This window comes from Taurulus bubalis, assembly GCF_910589615.1.
Source record: "Taurulus bubalis genome assembly, chromosome: 9".
In the NCBI taxonomy this organism is placed as follows: domain Eukaryota; kingdom Metazoa; phylum Chordata; class Actinopteri; order Perciformes; family Cottidae; genus Taurulus; species Taurulus bubalis.
The window spans coordinates 9,866,305-9,889,702 of record NC_136597.1 but is presented as its reverse complement, the minus strand read 5'-3'; the positions used below and the strand labels follow the sequence as shown (position 1 = coordinate 9,889,702).

Below are 23,398 nucleotides of genomic sequence, written 5' to 3'. Positions count from 1 at the left end.
CATATCTCACAAAGAAATCCTACTTACTTTAGGAATATTTGTTATTTTTATATAACTGGAACCTTTCAACTTTGTAGACTAAACCAGACCAGTTTAATACACAAATGAAAACAAATGTCAAAAACGTTATCCATAATATTAAAATTAAAAAAAAAAAACTACTTTACAAAAGACATAATAAAGACATAAACTCTCTGTTGAATATAATTCAAAGATTTAGATGTGTACAACTTGTTTACTGTCCGTCAGTAGCTCCAGCTCGGCTCTTGTCCGTTGGTTCAGTGAACTCGGGGTTAAAGAGCAAACGGCGAAATAGCAACTCCAACGCCGCTGATCGCTCCCATGCCAGACAGTCTGCTGCAGCTGTATTGTCTGCTGATGAAGGAAATGGAGACCTTTCTCCTGGGAAAGGGGTCCCTAACCCTCTCATTTCATCACTCATTTTCTTTGTAATTGTTTTCATCCCGCGGGCCGAGAGCGTCACAGTCACTGCACACGTTATGTAATGTACCTATCCCTGGTGCTAAGAAGCGCACTAATAGGATTTGACTCCACTCTTTAGGCCGCATGTTGATCTTATCAGCTGGTTTTTAAATCATTAGCGTTTCTGCTGACGTGATGGTTTCTTTGAATTTCGATTCAGGGTTGTCCCAGTCTTTTATGTTTGATAGATTTTAAACGTTGTTCACATAGTTGCCTCGCTTCATTTTTCACGCTCTGTTTGAGCCAGAGAGGGATTCGTAGGATATCTCGACACGGTCTGTCGAGCAGAGACGAATTTTGTCTGCTCGACATCAATCAGTCACTCATTCCCCACTGTAGTGAAGTTTGGTTTCTCAGGCCGTCAGCGGCAATTACTCAACTGGATGTTAAAGGGATTTTCTGTACATTTCAGTCTGTGTGTGACTGTGAGCATAAACTTTGTTCTGGGAAGCGCTATAAGTTACATCCACATTCCCCTCGGTAGGAAATCTGTGACTAAATGCCCTCATTTAGGAATTAATGAGCTGGATCAGGGCGGGCATGCACGGCCTTTGAGCAGAAAACAGAAAGCCACCCAAACTGTGTGCATGAAGCCCACCCCCTCCTCTTTATCTCTGCACCATTTGCTTTTAGGACCGACGGTGCTGACTTTGCGGCCTCTGGTTCTGTCCCGTCTCCTCCAGAGTTCCTCATAAGACTTTCCAGCTTAGACCTTTTGTCTGACGCAGCAGACCGTCGGACAATTTCAGGCCATCAGTGAGTGTCTCTTAACCTGACCCCTCAGGATGAATGTTGTATGCATGTTGGTTAGATGGGCAGGTGGCACCTTGCATGGTAGCAAACCCTCCCATCGTTGTGGGAATGGGTAAATGACGACGAGTAGTTTTAAAGCGCTTTGAGTGGTCGGAAGACTAGAAAAGCGCTCCACACGTACAGTCCATTTACCATTCCCCTCAAGACAGACTTGGAAATCTACACTGACATTGCTTTCTGTTTTTATTTTTATTTTATGTTTAAGGGAGGGGGGCATGAAAAGAATGCTCTGTTCACCTCATACACACATTAGCCGCCCACATACATCCTGTGCAAACATGGGTGCTACCCCAATCCTTTTCCCGCCACCTCTTGGCTTCCTCCATCTTTCCCTGTATTCCATGACGGTCTTTCACCTCCATCCCCTCCACCTTATTCACCACTGTTCTCACACACACACGCACACACACAGACTACCTCTTGTGCTCCTGAGCAAACAGTAGCATTTGACACGGCTTCCTTCGCACCCCTTTTTACATCAATTGCTTAAGTATTGCATCATGTATATTTTAATGTTTGCCACTTTTCTTTCTCTTATGTTCTTTGTATAACTCAACCACACCAGTAGTGGAAAATAACTCATTAAGTTTAACAGTCTTTAAAGGATGATGGCGTCTAGCGTCAGCGTAGTGCTGGTTTGGTTTCAAGTGTCACAAAAAAAGCACTCAAACTCACGGGGCATCGACAGCCTTATTATACAACCTGGAACGGAAATGTGGAATGGAAAACTCACTCTAGCTGTGAGGTTGTCTAAGTTTTAGGTGGATACTGTTCTCAGCTTACTCTCAGCGTTCTTCTTTTTTTAATGCAAAACAATTATAATCGCTTTTAACTTCTCAGAAGTCAGGTTGCTGCACGTTGGGTGTAAAAAGAAGTTAGACTTCCCTAACCGGCCGTGTTAACTTTGCACACACCTACATTTTTTGCCAGCAGATGGCAGTGTTGCTCTCACACTGTGTGTGTGTGTGTGTGTGTGTGTGTGTGTGTGTGTGTGTGTGTGTGTGTGTGTGAGAAACAAGGAATGTTTCTCTCACAGGCCCGGCACTACAGCAAAACTACCGCGTGCACTGTTGTGTTACACTGGAGCTGTAATCTTGTGTATGTGTGTGTCCTGACCTCAGTGCCAAGGTTATCATATTCTTCCCAGGAAAAACCACATTATTTTCCTTTTTTCTGGTTTATTTGAGTTCTGAGAAGACGTGTGGCCTTCAGTAACCTTTTCTGTTTCCTCCATCAGCGCACGAGGCATAACACATGCAAACACTTGCAGTTGTGTAATAACTCAAATATCATGAGCCATCAGTTTGAACACTCGACACTGACCTTAAAGTGCACTGAAAAAAGGAAATATGAACTACAATTCCATGACAACCCAGCAAAACCCCTCCACGGATAACAATGATTTGATTTGATCAAAAGCTCCAGTGCAGCTAGTAAATGGACCATGTGGAAGGATTGTTTTCTCTAATCCTGTTTCCAAAGTCAAGACTGAACTCGGATGAAAATAACTCAGAACCTCAACAGTAAGCACGGCTTATAAGTGGTACGCGCATCATCTCCAGTGATGCTTCACTCGCTCCTCCATTTACAAGCTTTACGTCGTTGTATGAGTCCAGCAGTCTCCCCTCTGTCATGTGATTAATCTCATGACTGTGGTGGAGTGACCCCAGCAGGGAAAGAGAGCCTCATTAGCATTCCCCTTTCGCCTGCAGGCATGCGGACAGTCACATTCTGGCCATGAACACCTGTGTGGTGCGGGCTCTTAAACTTGACACAGACAGGTGTTTGGCTGCCCAGGTGGCGAATTATGGGATGGACTCTCTCCTGCTCAGGAATGTTGGGAGGAGGAGTACAGTGAGCCTCCAGGACATGCTGTGACAACCTCCCACAGTGAGCCAAACTCTTTCACTCCTCTCATCCTGACTTCTGTTACTCTCTTTGTTCCCATTTCTCTTCCGTTCCTGCCTTCCCTTCACCCCACTCACTTAGCTAATCTCAACTGCTCCCCCTTTCTCACTTCCTTCCTCCTCATCTGTTGCCTTCTCCCATTCTCCTCCTCCATTTCCTCCTCTTCATATTCCAGTCTGGCCCATTCCCGCTGATAAAATCGTGGTTAATCTCAGCGGTATCCATGGAAATGGTCATTTATTAAAAGTCTGGACACAAGTCTGGTATTTCTCATCTCCTGTCTTCCATCTTGCTAAAGCCCTCTCTTCCTTTAGTCATAAACCAGTCAGAACATGGCCTCCTGTCTTTCGAACATACTGGGCTACTCATGTTTTAATTGGCTCTAGAAAATATGCAGAAATAGTTCTGACTTCTAATTGGATTATGAGTGCAGTGGCAATTAGGCACTAGAGTAATCATCCTTTGGGCCATTGCTACTGTTAAATGGAGCGTGGTTGACCAAAGATATATTTGCTTATGATGTGCATGCATCAACCTCTCGAAACAAGAAAAACCAAATCAAACCAAACTTCTCGGATCTTCTGCAGCTCTGGGCCTCCTCTAGTTCACTCTTTGTGTTGCTCTTCTTCCTCGGCTCTCCTCTTCGCTCCTTTGTTTATGCAGGCTGCGTGTGCAGAGAGGCGGCGACATGTCTTTGCATGCAGCCCTTCCCCTCCAGGAATGCAGAGCAAAGGAGAGATGAAGCCAGTGAAGAAAGGGGCACACATGCAAAGAGAGAAAGTGAACTTCAATTCCTGAAGGGTGGAAGGGAAGAACGTAGGTCAAATACAAACTGATAGAAAAAGGTACTCTTAAGCAAGTACAGAGATTGACTCCTGCATGCCAATTTTAATGTGCTATATTTTGGCCCAGGATTTTGTCTTCACATGTTGCATTTCATGCAGGGTTAAATGCTGAAGTCCTGGATTGGCTGATTCACCTTTTCTAGGATCGGTTTAATTTTCTAGAAGGAGATAGTGGCCGGCCGATAATGTACTTTTGATATAATATTTTTTTTTTGCTGTGGCAGCAGAAATGGCTCTCTTTTGTCTAATTGCATTGGTTGGTATTGCTGGTTGGGTCGCTGGGTTCATTCAGTGTGCCGAGTGTCTCCTGGCCCTGCTGACCTTGTTATCTGGGCCTATAGAAAACTGAAGGCCTTCAGCCTGCAGTGTTTTCACTGGTTAAGACCTTACCTAAACACACTACGCCACTCCCACACACCCAGAACGCAACGCCAACTGAAGGTCTTACAGCAACTTGGAACGGCTCGGATTTTTTAAATTTATTCAGTTTGGTGTCAAGTTGGCTCCCTGAAACGTCTGTCATGTTGATCCCGGCTCTGATTGGCTGGAGATGTGCTCTGGCGGGGCAGGGACGGAGCTGTTGCCAGGCCCCAAGGCACATCTGCTGCGGTTGTGACTCATCTCCTGCTGGCCGGGAATCAGTGTTTTCTTTGTCTCAAATAGGTGGAATGTCCGCTGACTTTCAAACCCAACCTGTTGAGCCAGCCATCCATCTCGCTCGTTTTTTTATGTGGTCAGTGTCTCTTTCCTGCATCAGTCGATGGCTAAAAGTGGCAGTTTAGTCCTTGAGTTTTTTTAACATGCCTGCTAACTGGTGCGTTATAACGTCAACACAGTAATGACTTGCCCCAGTCTTTATTTCCCTGGTGTTATCTGTTGATCTGATCGGTTACTGCTGTAATTATCGTGCATATTGTTATTTCTTCCCTCGTCAGATTGAGGCATACCACATCCATCAGTCGGCCAGTGACGTCGCAGTGTTTCCATACAGCCTTTATTTCTTCTCCTCCTATCTTTTTAATGAGTGACATGTAATTAAAGCTTGGCTTCTGTGTCTCCAGGGTGGTTGTCGTTTGAGGGCAGCATTCTTGAAGCAGCTTGTTTTTCCTAATAAAAGTAATTTAGTTATGTGACCCTTAAAGTGTTTAACGTAACTCCAAGTATGCCCTAAAGAAAGGAGTAATCCGAAGTTGGCTGTTTAAACTCTTATCTGTGCTCTCTGTGAAAGCTTTAGGCATACGTACAGGCGGTAAACATCTGGTTTGGTGAGCGCAGGTGGCACATGAGTGATGCCATGTCTTGTCTGCATAGGGGAAGGGAATGTGTCTGTGACGTTAGCAGAGAAGAAAGAGTAGACCTCTGTCCTCCAGACGATGGTATGTGGCTCGTTGGTTTCCATCCACGTCAGACGTTGCATAAGAAGGTCCACCATGTGCAGCTCAATGGCACCGTCTCTGTCCCCATCTGTTCGGTTCGCCTGCAGATCACATAACATGACGAACTACAGGTACGACTACATATTACCTGTTCAGCCGAAGAAAAGAGGCCTATGGGCAAAGCCCTGTGATCTTGAAAGGATGGCAGCGCAGATCAAATAGTTCAAAGCAATTTAATGGAAAGTTCCCTCTGTACGGGATTTCCATTACAGCAACACACTGCTTTTCTCTTGGGTGGTCACAAGTTTTACTTCATGTATCAACTATAACAACAATTGTACACTGTAATATATCACATGCCTCTTTATAAACAGTACGCTATGGTATATGTACCTCTCTTTGCACTGTTCTCTGTATTCTTTACGGGTCAGGCCAGGCAGGCGATGCTATTTTTAGCTGCGGGGGAAAAGTCAGTGCCCTGTTCTGGTCTCTCTCCCCTCAGCCCTGCTCCTCACTGGGCCCATGGATCACCAAACGTGTGTGTCTGTGTGTGTGTGTGCATGTGTGCGTGTTTGTGCGTGTGTGTGTGTGTGCAGAGAGGTGCCTGTCAGAAACCTCTGCTCATTTCGATTATTTCAGATAATTTCTTTGGATCATATTTAAACAAGCGCCGCTTCGGAGGGTCCAGCAGTCCACAGTAAACACCAAGCATGTCTGCGGAGAGAGACACACACACACACACACACCTTTGCACACACAAATTGCATACGCGCACAGTCCGCACATACGGCACCCTCTTCCTCACCCTTTTATCTTCCTCACTCGGCTACTTGCACCCACCCACAGAGGAGTGTGCATAGCTCCACAGATCCCATGGATGTGTGTGTGTGTGTGTGTGTGTGTGTGTGTGTGTGTGTCCATGCTACAGCAGCCAGCTTGTCCAGTATTTCTCACATCTGGAGCGCCACAAGTTTTGTCTTAGGAGACGGAGAGGCGAAAGACTTGTTGAAGAAGAAAGGGAGACAATGAGAGGGAGAGGCGAGTTAAACAAACCAAGAAAGGGAGGAGAAATGTGTGAAGAGAGCAATAGAGGGGATAATAAGAGAGGACGTTTGAGAGGCAATAATTACAGAGAAGAATGAATGATGGCTCCGTAACACTAGTTATGATCTTGTTGTGCGTCATTCGACTCCCATTATTCATTTCTTCATTCATATTGTACTTGAGTGCTATTGGCTCAGCTCGCTGTTGACCATTCAATTTTAATTCACATTGTACACTCATAACCATAATAAGAAACTTCTAAAAAGATTGTTACAAACAATTACCTCCCCACAGACACATTCCTAGATCTCTGTTGGCTCTCAAACAGGCTTAGTTTGGTTTCCTCACTGGTTCCTCAGCTTTGACATGTTTGAACACAACATGACCGCGGCCGGCCTGACATACGTAGTTGGACTCTGGTGAAGTTCAGAACCATCACGAGGAATGCCGCCCCACTGTCCCTGTGCACATGCGTTACACACATTTTTAAAAAGGTTGTGCGTTAGCTGCATTGAAGAGAAAAAACTTGTTTGTTTTGTTGAGCCCGCTTTTTTTTAAAAACATGTTTGTTATTATTTGTAGTTTAAATGGCTGCTCTGACATCTGAAATTTCTTTAAAAATAAAAATGCAAAACAAGAAAACATTGACAACATAATCTTAACTCAATATCCACTTACTCGCTTTTTCAGGTGCTTTCAACCACATTTCACTTTTCATAATGTGCATTTCTAGTGACAAAATCATTTTGGCATGATTTTGGCATAAGCCAATGAGTTAATTAAGAAACTCAAAGCTGTATCATGGGGCATTAGGTTCTGATAAACCAATACATTGGAAGTGATTTAATACAAGCTCTTCTGTGGATTCCAGAAATATTTACCTTTTTGTTTTGTCCTATAAAAGTCCAGCTTGTGTAAACATGTTCTACAGCAAGCAATTACAATGTAGTAGCCTCTTTTTTTTCCATTGTGGTCGCTGTTATTAGCGGATCACCTGTTGCTACACTGTAACTACATCTAGGGGAGAGGCCCCAACCACGTCCACATGGGCAGACTGTTACGTCACCACGCCCCGCCCACCGAGCGCTCTCCTGTCCGCTGATTGGACGACAGCGGACAGAGGAGGAGGCCCTTCTGTAAACTTGACAAAGTTTTCTCTCTCTGCCGTGCAGTATGTTAAGTTGGAGCAGACTGACGTTACACCTGAATACTCAGCGGAGATAGTCTGACTCAGTGTTTTCGTGTTTTAAACTATGGTCGGAGATTATTGCTCATTTTCCGGAGACAAAACGGACATGCACTCTCAGAGAAACTCAAAAAACGGACTAAGTTGCAAGATGGTGCTTCAGGCTGTCGGAAAAGTACTAAGGTAAAAAAAAAAACTCCGTGCATTTTCACTTGACCAAGTGGTGTCTGCTAATAACCGCGCAGTCGAGCCTGAACTGTGAATGTGACATTGTACACATATTTTGTATGAACGCTTGAGGGACTGAGAGAGCCGTGCTGTCAAAGACAATCCCGAGTTTTCTTTGGGGACATGTCGTGTAACGCCGCGGAAACCTTGTTGACTGTACGCGTGTAGTGTTTTTTTCCAGTTTTATTACAATGTTACAGCGGTCCAGTGGCCCTGACAGAGATTATAGACGCAACACGTGAAGCTACATTATGCTCATTGAATGCCTAAGACCAAATGGAGGAGACTTCTGTTTATTTCTGTTTTTCCTATGCCTCTAATTACTCAGCCTGAAAGATAAAACAAGCGGTCTCCTCTTTAATCACTGAAGTATTAGGATGCTCTGGTTTCCGGGGTCACAGCCAGCCGGTGGTGTTGGGGACGTGTACCCTGAACGCCTCATTCCTCTTCCTGCAGCTCTCGCTCCTAACAAGACTCGACAAGAGAAACGCGAGCCTGTCTCCTCATCGAGGCTCCTGCATTATTTAAGGCGCCTAACTAACGTTTTAGCTTAAACAATGTCAACAGGACATTATTTTTATACCAGGGCTCAAATAGCTTAAACGTTTTTGTTTTAAAATAGAAATGCAAAAGGAACACAGTGTGTTGAGCGAGCCTATTAGTACAAATTGAATCCTATTTACACTGTTGTCGACATCAGAATCTAAAAATTGAAGGCGATGGGCTGAACACATACTTTAGGACTAGAACTGAAACGTATGAAGGCTCTTGTGTCACTTTTTTGTTCCTATTAACATTGTTTGTTTTCTCTTGATGGAAATATGTGTTTACCTATATTTTAATGTGTACAAAAGATGCCATGTAAATTCATTATGTTTGCCACCATCTAAAAGCCACAATGTGACCGAGCTGACACAAGACTTAAAAATGCATGACCCAAATAGAAGCGTTAACAGCGTGTTTGTGTGTTAAACAAAGTAACACAAACAACAACCCCAATCAGGATTTAATCCCCATGGAGACCCAATGCAATTCAAGAGGTTACATCCACGTCACAGCGGTTGTGAACGAGGCAAATATTTAACCCAGTTTGTGTGTATTCACCCTGTGGGTGTCATGTGAAGAAGACATGCAGTCATTATGAGCGAGTTCCTCCAGGGGCCGGCCGTTAATGCTTTGGTGAAGTTTCCTCTTACCTCGCAAGTCTGGGGACAGGTGCGTTCTCAAGCAGCCGCCTGAAGGGCACATACCTCAAAACCCATTGACGTCTGTGAAGATGTGGAGAGCGATAGCGAGGAGAATATCCACCATCTTAGGATCTCTTCAGAGATTGTAAGCAGGATGTAATGGACGCAGCAGAGAGTGTTATTGTACAGTATGTTATGTCTGTTGCAAGACCTGCAACGGGTTGAGACAAGTTCTGCCCCTTCTATTTTACTGGGAACTCAACCGCCTTAAGAAATCCGCTGGTTAACCAGGAAATTCACATTTAGAGTTATTTGCCTGGGAGGGCCAAACTTTTTTTCACAAATTTGACGTCTTGAGGAAAAATCTAACAAAAACACGTCATCAAAGTGAACAAGGCTGCATAGTTTGGGGATTTTATGAGAGGGTGGGGGTGCCGGCGACCTGTTTATAGCTTCACTTGAACCAGTTTCTTCCTCCACTGAATGGTTGAATACCTTTGGCTTGGATGCAGGTATGAATATTAGACCTAATATGTAGTTTTGTAAAAGTTTTGTTTTCTAAAACACTACAATTCCGATGGACTGATTGGATTGAACAGTGTCGAGAAATGTCATTCAGGCCATGTCATCTCCGTAAATCGCTTCCTATTGTGCCAAATCGATGTCTGTGCTAACCTCCTTCCAGCAAGGTTCTATTTGCCAAGTGCTTAACCAGGGGCTCGGTCTTATCTCCTCCCCAAACCCCATTTCCTGTCACACATGTGTGTTGTGATGTTGATGAGGCTCCATTATAGAGCAGGCAGGGGGTCCTCACATACTCTGCAGGCCTGAGGGCCGTGTGTGTGTGTGTGTGTGTGTGTGTGTGCGCGCGCATGTGCACAGGCCTCCACCTTGGCTTCAATCCTCATTTACTGATTTACAGTGCTGCTGAAGCCCCTGGTGATGCTACTGATTAATTGGTGGCAGCTGTGCATTCTTTAGTTTTTATCTCCCTCTTCACTTCAGAACTAAAACTGACTGTATTTGTGAATCGGTACCATTTTTACAAATACAAAATAACTTCAGGATCAACCTTGACAGAGCAGTAGCTCTGAAGGCTTTAACACGACGAGGCACAACGTCTTGGTTAGTCCATCCTGAACTCGGTCTCTTTTTTAGCCCCTTAATGGCTGCTGTGGTTTAGCTTTGGTGTGTTCGAACTGCCTGCTCTCCTCTGGCTGTGGTTTTTCGAGGAAAAGAGCCATTGACTCTATTCAATTTGAATCCTGAAATAGATTAGGAGGCCAGACTTGGAGAAAACCGATCCTCCTCACTGAAGCTGCTCTTTTTCACAAAATGGCAGAGTTCATTCACTCAGCTCTGGTGTTATCGGCTGAGATTGGAGCGATATCTTGTTGCTATTGATGTTTTATTGGAGTTTTTTGAAAACCTGAATACTGTGAATCCCACAGTATTCAGTTGACAAAGGAGGGAGCAACTTCCTGACTTTTTATTGATTCTATCTCTGACCCATCAGGCGTTTGCTTAAAGGTCAGTTTGATTTCTGTGGTGCTCCTATGAAGAAGACCTCTGATTGTCGTCTGTGGTGCTTATTATCGCTCATATCCTTATCATACACACAGGCTGTTTTTATAGTTGCAAACATTTGTAGTTCTGTATTTGGGCCAGGTTGAGACAAGGAAGGCATATCTTTGCCCCGTGGAGGGCCTCTTCTTGTTCCAGAGAGATGACAGAAATGTCCTGTTTTTTTAAAGATGTTTTCATCTGAATCGCTCCTGAAAATGGATTTCTTCTCTGAAGTGAAGATTTTAGATGTAGGGTCATTTTGCCCATCATATATATATATATATATATATATATATATATATATATATATATATATATATATATATATATAAAGTTGATCAAAGTAAATCCCTCAGGTCACTAGCTGTCTTGGTGAAGATGGTAGACTTCTTTGTTGTCAGTGTTGGGTGGTTGTACTTGCATCCATATGCCAATAGATTCAAAGACCAATTCAAGCAGCAGTTGTGTAATATCGGGTTTGGCTTTTGAATGAGCGGCAGACCTTAAGGGGAAAGTCATTCCAAGGGTTTCGTTAAACAGGTTTCATAGTTAAGTTGTTTCCAATCACAAAGAGCACCAATCAAAACACAAAATCCAAGGCCTCTAGTCGTAGCGTGAGTATACATGTTTTGGTGTTGAATTGATAACCAAGTATGTGAAAACATTTGAAAAGGGAAGTTTTCCCCGTTTGAAGCATTGGCTTGTGTGTGTAGAGCGAATGTGTAGCTCTTTAGTCGCAAATTGTAGTATTTTAGAGAAAGCTCTTAAACTAATTCTTCAGCATAGCTGTGTAATGTGGCCTCAAGTGATTCCAAGATTAATTGGAACCAGGTTGTGGTAATGAAACGGGTTTAGTGTACCTGCCAGAGGGCTGCTCCTCTTTACACAAAGTCTATTTTGGATCCAAGTGTATTCCGTGTTCTGGAGGCACACATCCGGCAGCGGCTGTATGCACCAGTGTGAGGCCAAAGAGATGTAGGTTTGACACATTGAACCAAGACTGCGCGAACACACTTGTCGGACACACGTGCTCGCACAAACGCACTCTCCCAGACCAGACAGGACTCGCTTCTTCTGGATTTTCTCGAGGTCTAAGGTGGGAGCAGGCTTGTGACGCAGCTGTTGTGACCAGCTGGGCCGGTCCGTGAAAAGGGAGAGGGGGCCACAGCCAGACGCGTGTGTTGATGTGTCTGTTCATGAAGTCGTAGTTGGGTACTGGTGCCGTGTGGTGCAAGAGGAAGGGAAGTGAGTGAAGACGGCAGAGGGGTGGGGAGGTGGTGGTGCCGGGAAAAGTGAAAGGGATAAGAGAGTACAGCTAACAGACAGAGTTGAACAGCTGTCAGGTCAGTCACTCCTCAGCTCTGACCTCCGTGTCACCCGACTATACAACCCTGTTTCCTTATTGTTCCTTCTATGGTAGATAAACACCAACATGTCCGTCTTCCCGCTCTAAGCCCCCCACCTCTACTTGAAAAGTTTAAAACGCATCACTTTTGTGCTTTTTCTCATATCCCTTTGTAGACTTGTCTTATTCCACCAAGCCTAACCCGGTTTTCTGGATTGTGAGTCTGTATCAGAGACTGGTCCCTGTTGGTGCCTGGCAGGCTGTGGCCGTACCCTCGGCTCGGAGACATGTGCCTGCAGGCCCATGTCTCACTTCCTCTCTACTCCTGCCTTGATCTGGTGAGGGAGAGAGAGGCATCTGCTGCCTTTTATGGCAAAGACTGGCCAGAGAGAACTTCACCAAGAACAGAAAAAGCTCTGTGCGTATTTGTACGTGTGTGTGTGTGTGTGTGTGTGTGTGTGTGTGTGTGTGTGTGTGTGTGTGTGTGTGTGTGTGTGTGTGTGTGTGTGTGTGTGTGTGTGTGTGTGTGTGTTGCTGCTAAAACAGACTATGTACGTATGAGGGGAGGAGTGCTGGCAGAGAGGAAGTTTTCTTTATCCTAAAATAAACTAATGGCTCCAGAATTTCACCTCCCCTCACCACGCAAATGTTCACAAGAGGTGGAGGAGGCGTTAGATGGGAAATTATGAAATTGCGGAGGGAAAGAGACAGGAAATAGCTTGGTGAAACAAAATGTTTTCGAAAGGAAAGGAACGGGGGGAGGGAGAGAGAGGGGGGATCTTTTTTGCAGAAGTCGAAGGTTTTTTCTTCTTCTGAAGGGCTTAGCCGAGCTGACGGTGATCTGTGGAAGAAGCTCCATCCTTAAGTAAAGCTCTTACACATGATGGAACATGTAGCTCACAGCGCAAAACCACACCGACCACATGAATCTGTCTGTACCCTCATGAGCAGGAAGAGGGGGGTTATCTGTTTTGAAGGGGAGAAGGAAGCAGACGGAGATAAGGAGAAATGAAACCAGTGTTACTTTAATTAAAATTTGAGTGGAGTAGAGGTCAAGGAGTGAGGAAATGTGAAGCTGATGGTACAGGATAATAGTTAGGAACAGAAAGGAAAGAGGGGCGGGGAGGATGGGTTAGAGCTACGAGGTATGAAGCATTTGACCCTGAACAATTAGCTGGTTGGACCGGTGAGCCGGCAGCCATGAAGAGGAAAAGGCACCTATAAGCCTAAAAGAAGACAATATATTGTAAAAAACTGAAATAAAGAGGGGCAGAACCGAACGAAAGAGCAGAGCAAGAGGAGAAGAGAGGTGAAACAGAAAGTGTCCACTCATTAATAATTAGCCAGCAGTGTAGTCTGCAGTGTCCTTGGTTTTTAAATGAAGCCAAAACGTGCTCAGGAGCTGCATGTTCGGAAGATCCGAATACCTTGATGAATCATTAGCCAGCAAACGAGAACCCGAGCAGTGTCGTGTGTCTGTGAGCGTGATGGTGCAAGCGTTGGTCCTTCAGATCTCAGCGTTTTCACAGGAGGCCCAAAGGCAGCTCACAGCTACGAATACCTCCTGACAGCTAAATTAGACAACAGCGAAACACAAAAAAGGGGGAAACTTAAACATTTACAAAGTAAACGCTTGCCGGCTCTTAAAGCATCCACATGTTGACATGCCTTCCCTTGTTTGCTGAGCTGGAAAACAGGGCGACGCTTCCTGGAGAGGGGGATTAAACGGAGGTTTGAACACTGTGCTTTGGCAAAGAGGCCTTCTGCTCCACAGTTCTGTCATGTTTTGTAAGTGTTTGTTAGTTCCCATGGATATCAGCTGGGCCTGTGTCGATCTACCTCCTCTCCTAATTCCTTTCTCCCCCTCGTCTGTTCTGTCCTGTCGATCTGAATCTATTTCTAATGTCTCTGGCTGAATGTGCACCGGTCATTGCTTCTTTCCAGGAAAGTCCGGTGGTGGTCTCAGCAGAGCCTGATTGAAAGTGAGAAGGGTTTTGACTGCAGTCTGTTTTGACTGAAAACAGTGTTGCCTGATGCCTCTTCATTAGTGCTGTTGGAACAGCTCTCCTCAGTCCAGGAGCCGGAGTCTTCTGGGAGTGTGACAGGGAAGGAAATGGGGAAAAGCGAGAGCCAAGAACACATTGCCCGACCATTGTGTTTGGACAGAGGGTGTGCAGAGAGGAGGGATGAGAACTGGAGATTGGGAGGGGGGTGATCGCAAGACGGGCGGAAATGAGGTTCAACAAAAGCACAATAAATTCAGGGAGTGAACTGAAATTCCCTCGTCCTTAAGCAAACCCAAACTGCAGTAGCAGAGCCAAGGTGGAGCAAAATAAAGATGTTGGGAACACAAATAGTCATCGGATGAGAAAAGCCTGGAAGAGAACCACGGAGGAGGATTATTAGGCAGTTGATTACATTAGTCCCAGATTGTCCCAGACAACTGAGCCTCTGTTTATTTGTCTCACTTATGTACCAAGGCTTTTTAACCTTTAACCCCAGATTGCACTGCCTGATGCAGACGGCGAGCCGGGGGAGGAGAGGTTACAGCCCTGGAAGTGCAGGAAGAGTGTGATATGACATCCCTGTGCTAAAACTAGCAGTGGAAGTACAAGGCGCTGGGGACGGACGTCTGTGTGGAAGCTATAGACCTGACATTAGGTCAGAGATCAGATTTAGGGTCAGGCACAGCAACTGAGAACCCTTTGTTTGGTCTCTGCAGTTTGCTGCAAGTCAGTTTTGGGAATGTCACAGAAAGTTTGTTTTGTTACCTATTTCTCTGTGCCCGAGCTTATGCTATTGTCTCTATGCAACGTTCTGTCTGTGAGTAGTTTTTTTCCCATTTACATTGCATTTCAAGCAAAGTGATTAACCTTCACTAACGTCCCAAGTTCATCAAGTGGAGTTTTACTGCAGAACCAACATGTGCTGATTTTTCCTCCCCACTTAGTGTCGGCTCAGCAGTTACCTACCTGAATTTCATCTAACATCATGTAGACCTGTCTGGAAAAAGTCCAATAAAGTCCTTGCATGTTTTTCCCATTCTATACATTATCCATTTTAACAGGAAAAGTACCATTTGCATCACTGTTAAGCACTTTTCAATCTCGCTTTGTAATTTCCTTCATCTTTTATTGCCCATAGCAAGTCCTTTGCAGCTCCTTAACCTGTCCCCCTTTTTTTTCTTCTGCAGGAAGTCGAAGACGAAGCCAACTGGAAAGAAGCCTCCCCCAGAAGAGAAGAAGCAGTACCTGGAGCTCGAGTACACAAAAATCCGTGTGGTGGATTTTGACCTCAAAGAGCTGGTGGTGCTGCCCAGAGAGATAGACCTCAACGAATGGCTTGCCAGCAACAGTGAGTAACCAGAGTGGTAGTCAATGACGGGATGAATATCTGTGTGTGAGACAGTAGCTCAAACAGTCATACAGTATGTCCTGTACAGGGAACAGAAACCACTGCTGTAGTTACTAAGCCTGGAAGCAATTCAACGCGGTCATTATTCAAATATGAATATTTTTTTTATATGAAATATTTACTTTGACAGAGCCAAGCCCTTAACATGGTCCAGGCCTGGCACAGCGCAGCGCCTGTTCCCAATAACACGCTGCTTCTTTAAACACGGTTGTTTACTGCCAGCCTCAGTGCCGTGTTTTAACTCTTGAAATTTATAGTTGTCATTATTATATTGTAAACTCCCTGTGGCCTGGCTGCTTGATCGATCTTTAAGAGATCCTTTCTGTGACACTATTTTCTCTCACCCTGACTTTGTTTTGGTTACGTGTCCAAACAGAAAAGGAAAAACTAGCATTCTTTCGTTTTTTATTTTGGACTGATAAAAGGTAGCTATAGAAAACAGATGGGGCATGTTTTCACAGGTTAATGTGTTGAAGTGGGAAGTTATGCAAGTTTGAACACAAACAAAAGGTCTGAGCAGTGTTTTGATGAAATAGTTTGTTTAACCAAATCAATAATCACTGGAACCATTTAACATGTATAAACCAACAGCACTTTCAATGGGTATTTTCTGGCTACTTTGTTTAGCTAGAGCGGAGAGGAGGGGTCCTGTGGGCTTTCCTCTGGACGGTGCAACTTTTAAATTGTGTCCTTTGGCTCCTTTGTTCCACATGGAAGGAGAAATCGGCATAATATATGCTTATCTGCTCAACATGACAGAAAATCATAGAACAGTTTGTACAACGTGGAGCCAGATCAATAGATCTACTGCCTGAGGTTCAGTGCAGAAGCACAAATGAATACTTGAATTATTATTTAGGGTTTGCCTACTTTGTTCTTGCCCTCCAGCTTTCTACTTAAATATGCTGTGTAGCTACTGAACATGAGAAATTACCTTTGGGACAGAATTAACAATAAATCAAAAGTCACAAAAACAAGTGAAAATGTAAAGTCTTTCTAGCAGTCAGCCATTGCTTCTCCTTCAGTTTTAAGATTTGTTCCACCGTATTTTAGCCTCATAAGCGGCAAGTTAAACAGAGAATGCGGCTCTCACCAGTGTATGAAGCTCATCATTCATGTAATTTAAATATAATCATCAAACTGTTAATGTTTTGTTCGATGGCTTGTTAATTAATTTAATTATTTCAATTAGTTATGGACGAATATGTTGACAAAAAAAAACAGACTGTTTTCTGCCCAAATTAAACGGAACACTGTTTTCTCTTTGTTGCTTTTAAGTAAATTTACTGTCTCCAAAGAAAGGTTTTCAGTTTTGAGTCACCACACAGGAAAGATCTCACAAGTCTGCACACGTCTAACATACGGAACAAATATTTTTGGCTGGGAGATGCATTTCTTCTCACTGATTACACCCCATCTCTTCCTAATGCCTTGTTTTTGCAGCACAACAGGTTGTGTAGGACTTTCCCTTGTGGCAGAAATACCTGTTTCAGTTTTTAGTGACGTCTTAAATAGTTGCAAACGGTTCAGTCACCTCCCATTATTTCCATTTTTCTGAGGCTCACACGCTGTTGAGGGATGTGATGAATAGCATGTGACTGTGCCTGTCACAATGAACACAGCGACACACACACGGTCCTCTTTTATCTTCTGGCAGTACTTTAGTTATTCACATTTATATGTTCCCGTCAGACAGTGATTAACTAAATGAAATCCCTCCTTTTTCTTTGCCACAGCAACAACGTTCTTCAATCTTATCAACCTGCAGTACAGCACCATCTCAGAGTTCTGCACTGGGGAAACCTGTCAAGCCATGACAGCCTGCAACACGTAAGTTATCTTTTTGGTTTATTCATCGTTCGCCTTCCGAGGCCCATTGGTTTATTTATCAGAAATTGGTTAATTCATCAAGGGATGCGTCCCCGGTCAATGAGGGACAACTCGTTGACCCTCGCAACCCAGAGGGTGCACTCGGGTTAATTTAGTCTTTTAACTACCCACATAGTCCATCTTGGAATGTGCAGAAAGCAACTTCAACGTACTGCAGCAAGCAGTTTATTTACATTGAGTTTGGCACCTTTGTGTCTCCATGCTTGCTGGGTCTGAGCTGAAGCACTGCATCGTCAAAGGATTGATTCACTTATTTTCCAAGTCTTAAAACTGTACTCTACCATAAGGCTTCAGCAGTCTGAGTTAGATCAATCCAGTGGGTCTTTTCTAAATGCCTAATTCCCTCTCTTTTTTTTACCATCTCTTGCCACACACAGGTTTTAGTAAAACTTACTTTTTATTATTTGTTGAATATTGGGCCATAAAACCTTTCCAAGAGTACCCCGTTTACTGGTCAGGAAATTGCTAATTGCAACTGTACCTTCTCAGTGAGAACATCACTAGTATAGAAGAAGATACACAGATTTTCAGTCGGACCAAAAAGCGAAACCCCGGAGGTCAGAAACGTTTGGTTGATTTTTATTTACAGAAATGGGTTTCTTTGGCTTTTTGCCTCCAAATAGTTTCAGACTCATCCAGTGCAGCTGCTTTCGGCTTAGTCTGAGTTCTAGTAGCAGAGCTGGAGACGTACTGGATATAGACCTGGTGTAGCTTCACCTTTCATCCCCTGCGGTCCAGCCTGTGGTTTTTGCTGCATACATGGAGTTGTGCTCAAACCGTCAACAAAGGAGTCCGCCTGCAACTCGGGCCATTTGTTCCGTTGGTAAGACTTTAGGTTCAAGCCTCTCTGAAGTCAACACACAAAAAAAAATGCCTGTGATGATTTTGGAGGGTTAATTAAATATGAATAACGGTGGTTTCATTGCTACTGTGTGTAGTATAAAAGGCTAGCCATAACGATCTAGACCTATCTAACTAGTTTGTCCTGTCAGGGCGGGGTGTTGTCTTTGTGTGTGAGTCCTTGTCTTTGGAGAGAGGCCGTCGTTCCCCCTGTGTATACTGAAGTCTGGAAAAACCTGATTATCAACACTTTGAGAAACCGCAACACTCACTACACGACTCTTGACTAAATACAATGCAACTACTAAGTGCATGCGCTCACCCTGGTTTAAAAATATGACGGTGACAAACAACACAACCATTGAGAAATAGACACGGGTTAACCTCCCAGTCAACAGTGGATTTTTCTACCTGAAGCTGTTGCGACTCACCCACAGCCTGAGGTGTGCAGGAAGAAGCAAATGTGCTTCGCCTGCGGTGTATGAATAGTAGAGTAGTGCAGATTAACATGTTTTTGTTTGCACTGTCTATTGACCTGTGGAAAACAGAGCCAATGACTTAAAAACACATTGCGCAGTTTTAGTTTCTCACAGTTCAATCCCGGATTCTACGAAAATGTTTAATGCATTTTTTGTTTGACTTCAACTATTACTGTTAAAACTGTTTCTAAGAAGAAGTCCACCATTTATGACGGTGCCTTCCCCGCTGCCCGGCACCCCACCCTTTCCTGCCCGTGCAGGACCTGGCGCCCGCACCCCTCTGTGGCGAAAACTGACTGAGCCACAGTCACAGCAGCGTCAGTACCCCTGCCCGAAGGCACAGCTCAGCACTATTTCTGGAAGAAAATGTTTCCATAAGCTATGAGGGAACGGAACCATTTGGTAGCTATTTAGACCCATTTTGTGTGTGCGCGTGCGGTAGTGCACTCACTCTTTTCTTTCGCGATGGGTTCTTTCATTTTGGATTTGGTTCCTATTTTTAAGAGTGTGCAAAACATTTAAGTAGTCATTTAGCTCGATAGCAAACATTTTATCTGTCGACCTGAACTTTCGTCTTTGGAGAGTCAGTCAGTCTTCAAGTTAGAGTTGTTGTTTCATTGCTTTTATTACGCCATTTAAACATACATGCTCTGCAGGTGCTACCAGATATCATACAGCCACATGTCAACATATACATTGTTTGTCCCCACATTGTCCAGTGTGCCACCCTTCACTCCGTGGTGACATTTATTGATGCCTTAACCTTGACCTATAACCTCTAAAATAAAACAATATTTTGGTGGTTAAATGGTATGTAGAATAAATGTAAAGGGGAGAAAAGTATCACAAGACGGCTGTAAACCCAATTCGTTGCATTGCAAATCCATTGTGACAAACGGAGGAAACTAAATCTATAAGAAATGTATTCCAATAAAATCCTATCAAGCCCCAACTTGTGTGTTCATAAACGGTTAGTAGTCCCTCCTCTGTAGCAGTGCTTTTCACTGTAAATGTCCGTAGCTTCATCATGTCTGGGTGTGTTTAGTCTGTGTCTCTCCCACCCACAAACACACCGTCTGATCCAGAGTGAGTCGGTTTATTGAGAGTTTTGTCCTGGTGGTCAGTGGGTCCCTCCGGCAGGGTCAGTTATGTGGACGCTTTACATTCCTTAGGATTTGTCTCTCTGCCTCACTGCCTCCCAGACCCACACTGCTAACGGCAACACCTACACACACATTTGTTTAAATTGACCTTTCCAGCTTACTGATTCATCAGCTGGCCTTTTTGTCTTTGTGGTTAACAGTTCTGGTTTACTTCCTCATCCTTGCTTAGCGCTTGCATCTGTTCCGGCGGTGCTCATCTGCTCATCTAATGTTAACGAGAACTCCCAATTCAGCTATCCGGGTCACCCCCTCCAGAAACATTTGATCAGCAGCGGGACTGAGAGGGGAGGGGGGGTCCATAGTGCCGTTACTTCCTGTAACATCGGGGAATTTGGCCCAATCAGGAAATTAAAGCTCCGGGGCACTGAGTTCAGAAAGACGGATAAAAACGTGGTATCTGGATGAGGAAGTGTTAGTTTGAGACAGTTCGGCTTTTTACACGATATCTCGAGGTCAACTCCTCTTGGCTCAGGTCTGTTCTTCGCCCTGAGCCAAGAGGAGTTGACCTCGAGATAGCTCGTCCCCTTTTCCCACACGCCTTGTTAACTCTGGGTTAACCTAAGCCCACGGCTATACGAGTCACACTGCACGTCTGTTGGAACTCATGACTAATGTTGACAGAGAGCCTTGTTTCTCACTGGGACCTTTTACGTGGATAAACAATTCAAGTGATGAAACCTCAAATTCGAGGCTGGCCAGCGAACCCTAAGCTTAAATGGAGGTTAGGCCCTTTTAGAATGAGCAGGATTGACCCTCGGCCCCAAGTGTTGGGCTAAGTACAGTGTGAAAAGCACTATTCTGTAGTGTAACTGGACCAAATCTTCTTTCTGAACGGTGTCATCCAGAAAGTGAGACGTCACATCTGAGTATGGATTTTCCCCAAATGAGGAAATGGGGCCAGGTGATGATTGATTGGCCAATTATGTCTCACAACTCTTGTTGATGTTGTTTTTCTTCCTGCTCGGATGAATACTTTGTGCACCAGGAAATACTTATTTCTGTCTTGGCATCTTACCACAACCACAAGCATGCTTTGGAAAATATTCATTATGATTCATTAAAACTCAGTTACGCAGTAGTATCTTGTTGCACCTTGTCTGAAAAGCTATTTTAAAAGATGTACGTGACGATTGCAATGTTTTCTTTGTCTTTCTAGAATATACTACTGGTATGACGAGAGGGGGAAGAAGACAAAGTGCACTGCTCCACAATATGTCGACTTTGTAATGAGTCTTTGTCAGAAACTGGTCACAGATGAGGAAATCTTTCCTACAAAATATGGTGAGTTTCCCTCTGAAGGTTTCCTGTCTCCTAGACGTAACTGATGTTGCACTGCTGCCCCCTGCTGCTCCAGATGGATGGCATGAATGGAATTATTGTTATTATTTAAGGCTGCATCTTACAATCGTTTTCACTATCAATCTGCTGAATTATTTCGTAATTCATGTATTAATCATTGTTTTTTGTTCTCAACATTTTTTTATTATTTTTTTAAAAAATGAAAAGAAAAAAATTCCCAGCTGACACATTGGTGATTGTTTGAGCAACTTATCACTTAATTAACTCGTCATTTCAGCCTTTAAAGTCAAACTTTTAGTGATTAAATGACACGACTGGTGATAATTTGTATATATATTTAAATTTTGTAATTCTTTATTGTTAACAATGAAAAGACCAAAACGATGAAATGTTCTATTCTACGGTGTCATGGATCTCCATTGTTGTCAATTATTGATAACTATTAAACTATTAAAAACACAGGAATATTAGTCGATATAAAAATAAATAATCCGTGGCTTGAAATAAATAAATTGAGTAATGTTTACTTCTTCATTAGTAACAAATCTGCATGTGGGTAAGTGTAGTATTGTACATAAAGTATTCAGACTAACTAACATATTACAGATTTTTGTATTTCACAGGATTTGTTGCTAATATAAAACATTAAAGAACCAAACGAGCCTCGTCCTCCCTCGTGGTGATTCCTGTGTCTAATCCAGTCTCTCTGGTTTTGTTTCCTTTTTCTCTCCCTCCAGGCAAAGAGTTCCCCAACTCCTTTGAGTCCTTGGTAAAGAAGATCTGCCGGTACCTGTTCCACGTGCTGGCTCACCTCTACTATGCGCACTTTAAAGAGACAGTGGCTCTGGAGCTGCAGGGCCACTTGAACACTCTGTATGCACATTTCATCGTTTTCGTAAGGGAATTCAACCTGGTTGACCCCAAGGAGACCTGTATCATGGACGACCTGTCCGAAGTCCTCTGCACCCCCGCCCCGCCGCCCGCACCCACCCCGGCCCCTTCCTCCCCAACCTCGGCGCCCTCCCCTTCTTCACAAAACCACGTGACGGAGAGATGAGCGGGGGCGGCCGTGAGACAGCAGCCCCGGGGGTGATTGAAGATAAGATAGAGGAGAGAAGGAAAGACATCCTGGCCCCCTTCCTCGGTGCCAGCAGGACTTAAAGACCTTCCAGTACCCTTATATTTCGCTATGACACCAACCAACCAACCAGCCGGAAGGAAGGGGGGGAGGGGTTTTGAGGGGTTTGGGGTAGCGGGGAGGGGTTTGTCACGCCAGCAGGAATTGGCGTGAGCTTTCCTCCCAGGGGCAAATCCCTCCCATCTTCTCTGCAATTTAAACTAGGAAACAAAAAAGTATGTGTATGTTTTTATTTTTTGGTTTTATTTCACTTTTATTTTTGTTGGAAGTTTTATTCAGTTTTTATGTTTTGTTGTGGGGAGGGGTGCAGTGTGGCCCTCCCTCTGTCCTCTACCTAACATACAGTACAGGAAGGGGTTTCTGCTTCGCTTCAACCGACTATTGTACAGTGTTGACGTGAGGAGAAGAGGCGTCTCTCCTCGCCTGCAGGCTTGTCCTTCCCTCCTCCTGCAGTGGCGGGAGGCAGCCTGCAGGGGCGCGGCCGCTACGCTGGCCGGTAGGGAGCCACGTTACTGCCTGACGGGGCGATACTAGCCAATCACTGTTTGGGTTGTTTATGTGGGGGATGATTGAAGCGCTTCCGACTCAGGACCTAAGAGAATATGTCACTGCTGCCAGAGAGAAGTTAGTCTCTCTTTTTTTTTTTTTTTCATTCTCTGTTCCTTGTTCACCAGACTGCTCAGCCCGTTTGTACGGCAGATATGGATCGTGTTTAACTACAGTATAGTCACCTGGTGTACCCCTAACAGACATGCCCCAGAGCCCGCCTGTAGAGGGCAGCAAACATAATGAGACGGCAACAGAAACGGGGAGATGGAGAAGAAAATATAAAGATTGTATGATAGATATTTAATCTGATCAGAGAGTCGAGACAGCCTGGTGCCAATATGAGGCTGAGTCAGAGTTGTGTGCTGATGCTCAGCATAGCAGCAGCCACTCGAACCACCACCGACACCCACTGGAGCTGCACAGAAGGACAAAGACATGATGTAATGTCTGCAGGCCCAGAGAGGCACAGACAGAGGGGAGTAGATGGTGTGGAGCTGCTCTGCTGTTTAACAGTCAGCAGTATTCCTGGGCAAAACTAAAAATTCTCCACTCCTGGTTTATTATTTCTACCTGTCCTGTTTAAAATTTGCTTTTTTAAAAAGATTATCAGAGGAAAATTAGTTCAGAAATAATAACAATAATGGT

At 44.2% G+C, this 23,398-nt stretch overlaps 1 protein-coding gene across 2 annotated transcripts in view; it reads left to right on the top strand.

Moving 5' to 3' along the window:
- The window catches only part of mob2a (MOB kinase activator 2a), a gene marked incomplete at its 5' end in the record, with an annotated part of 29,328 nt that extends 7,053 nt beyond the window's left edge, over positions 1-22,275 (top strand). The window contains 5 exons of one of the 2 annotated variants that reach the window (XM_079223911.1): positions 7,723-7,838; positions 15,175-15,335; positions 17,132-17,225; positions 20,924-21,048; positions 21,804-22,275. In XM_079223911.1, the coding sequence (XP_079080037.1) occupies positions 7,723-7,838; positions 15,175-15,335; positions 17,132-17,225; positions 20,924-21,048; positions 21,804-22,123 (816 nt within the window). In that variant the 3' untranslated portion in view covers positions 22,124-22,275. Of the gene's footprint in view, positions 1-7,722; positions 7,839-15,174; positions 15,336-17,131; positions 17,226-20,923; positions 21,049-21,803 lie in introns of those variants that run through there. The other variant, XM_079223912.1, reaches the window with a different exon arrangement.
- Positions 22,276-23,398: the final 1,123 nt, after the last annotated feature.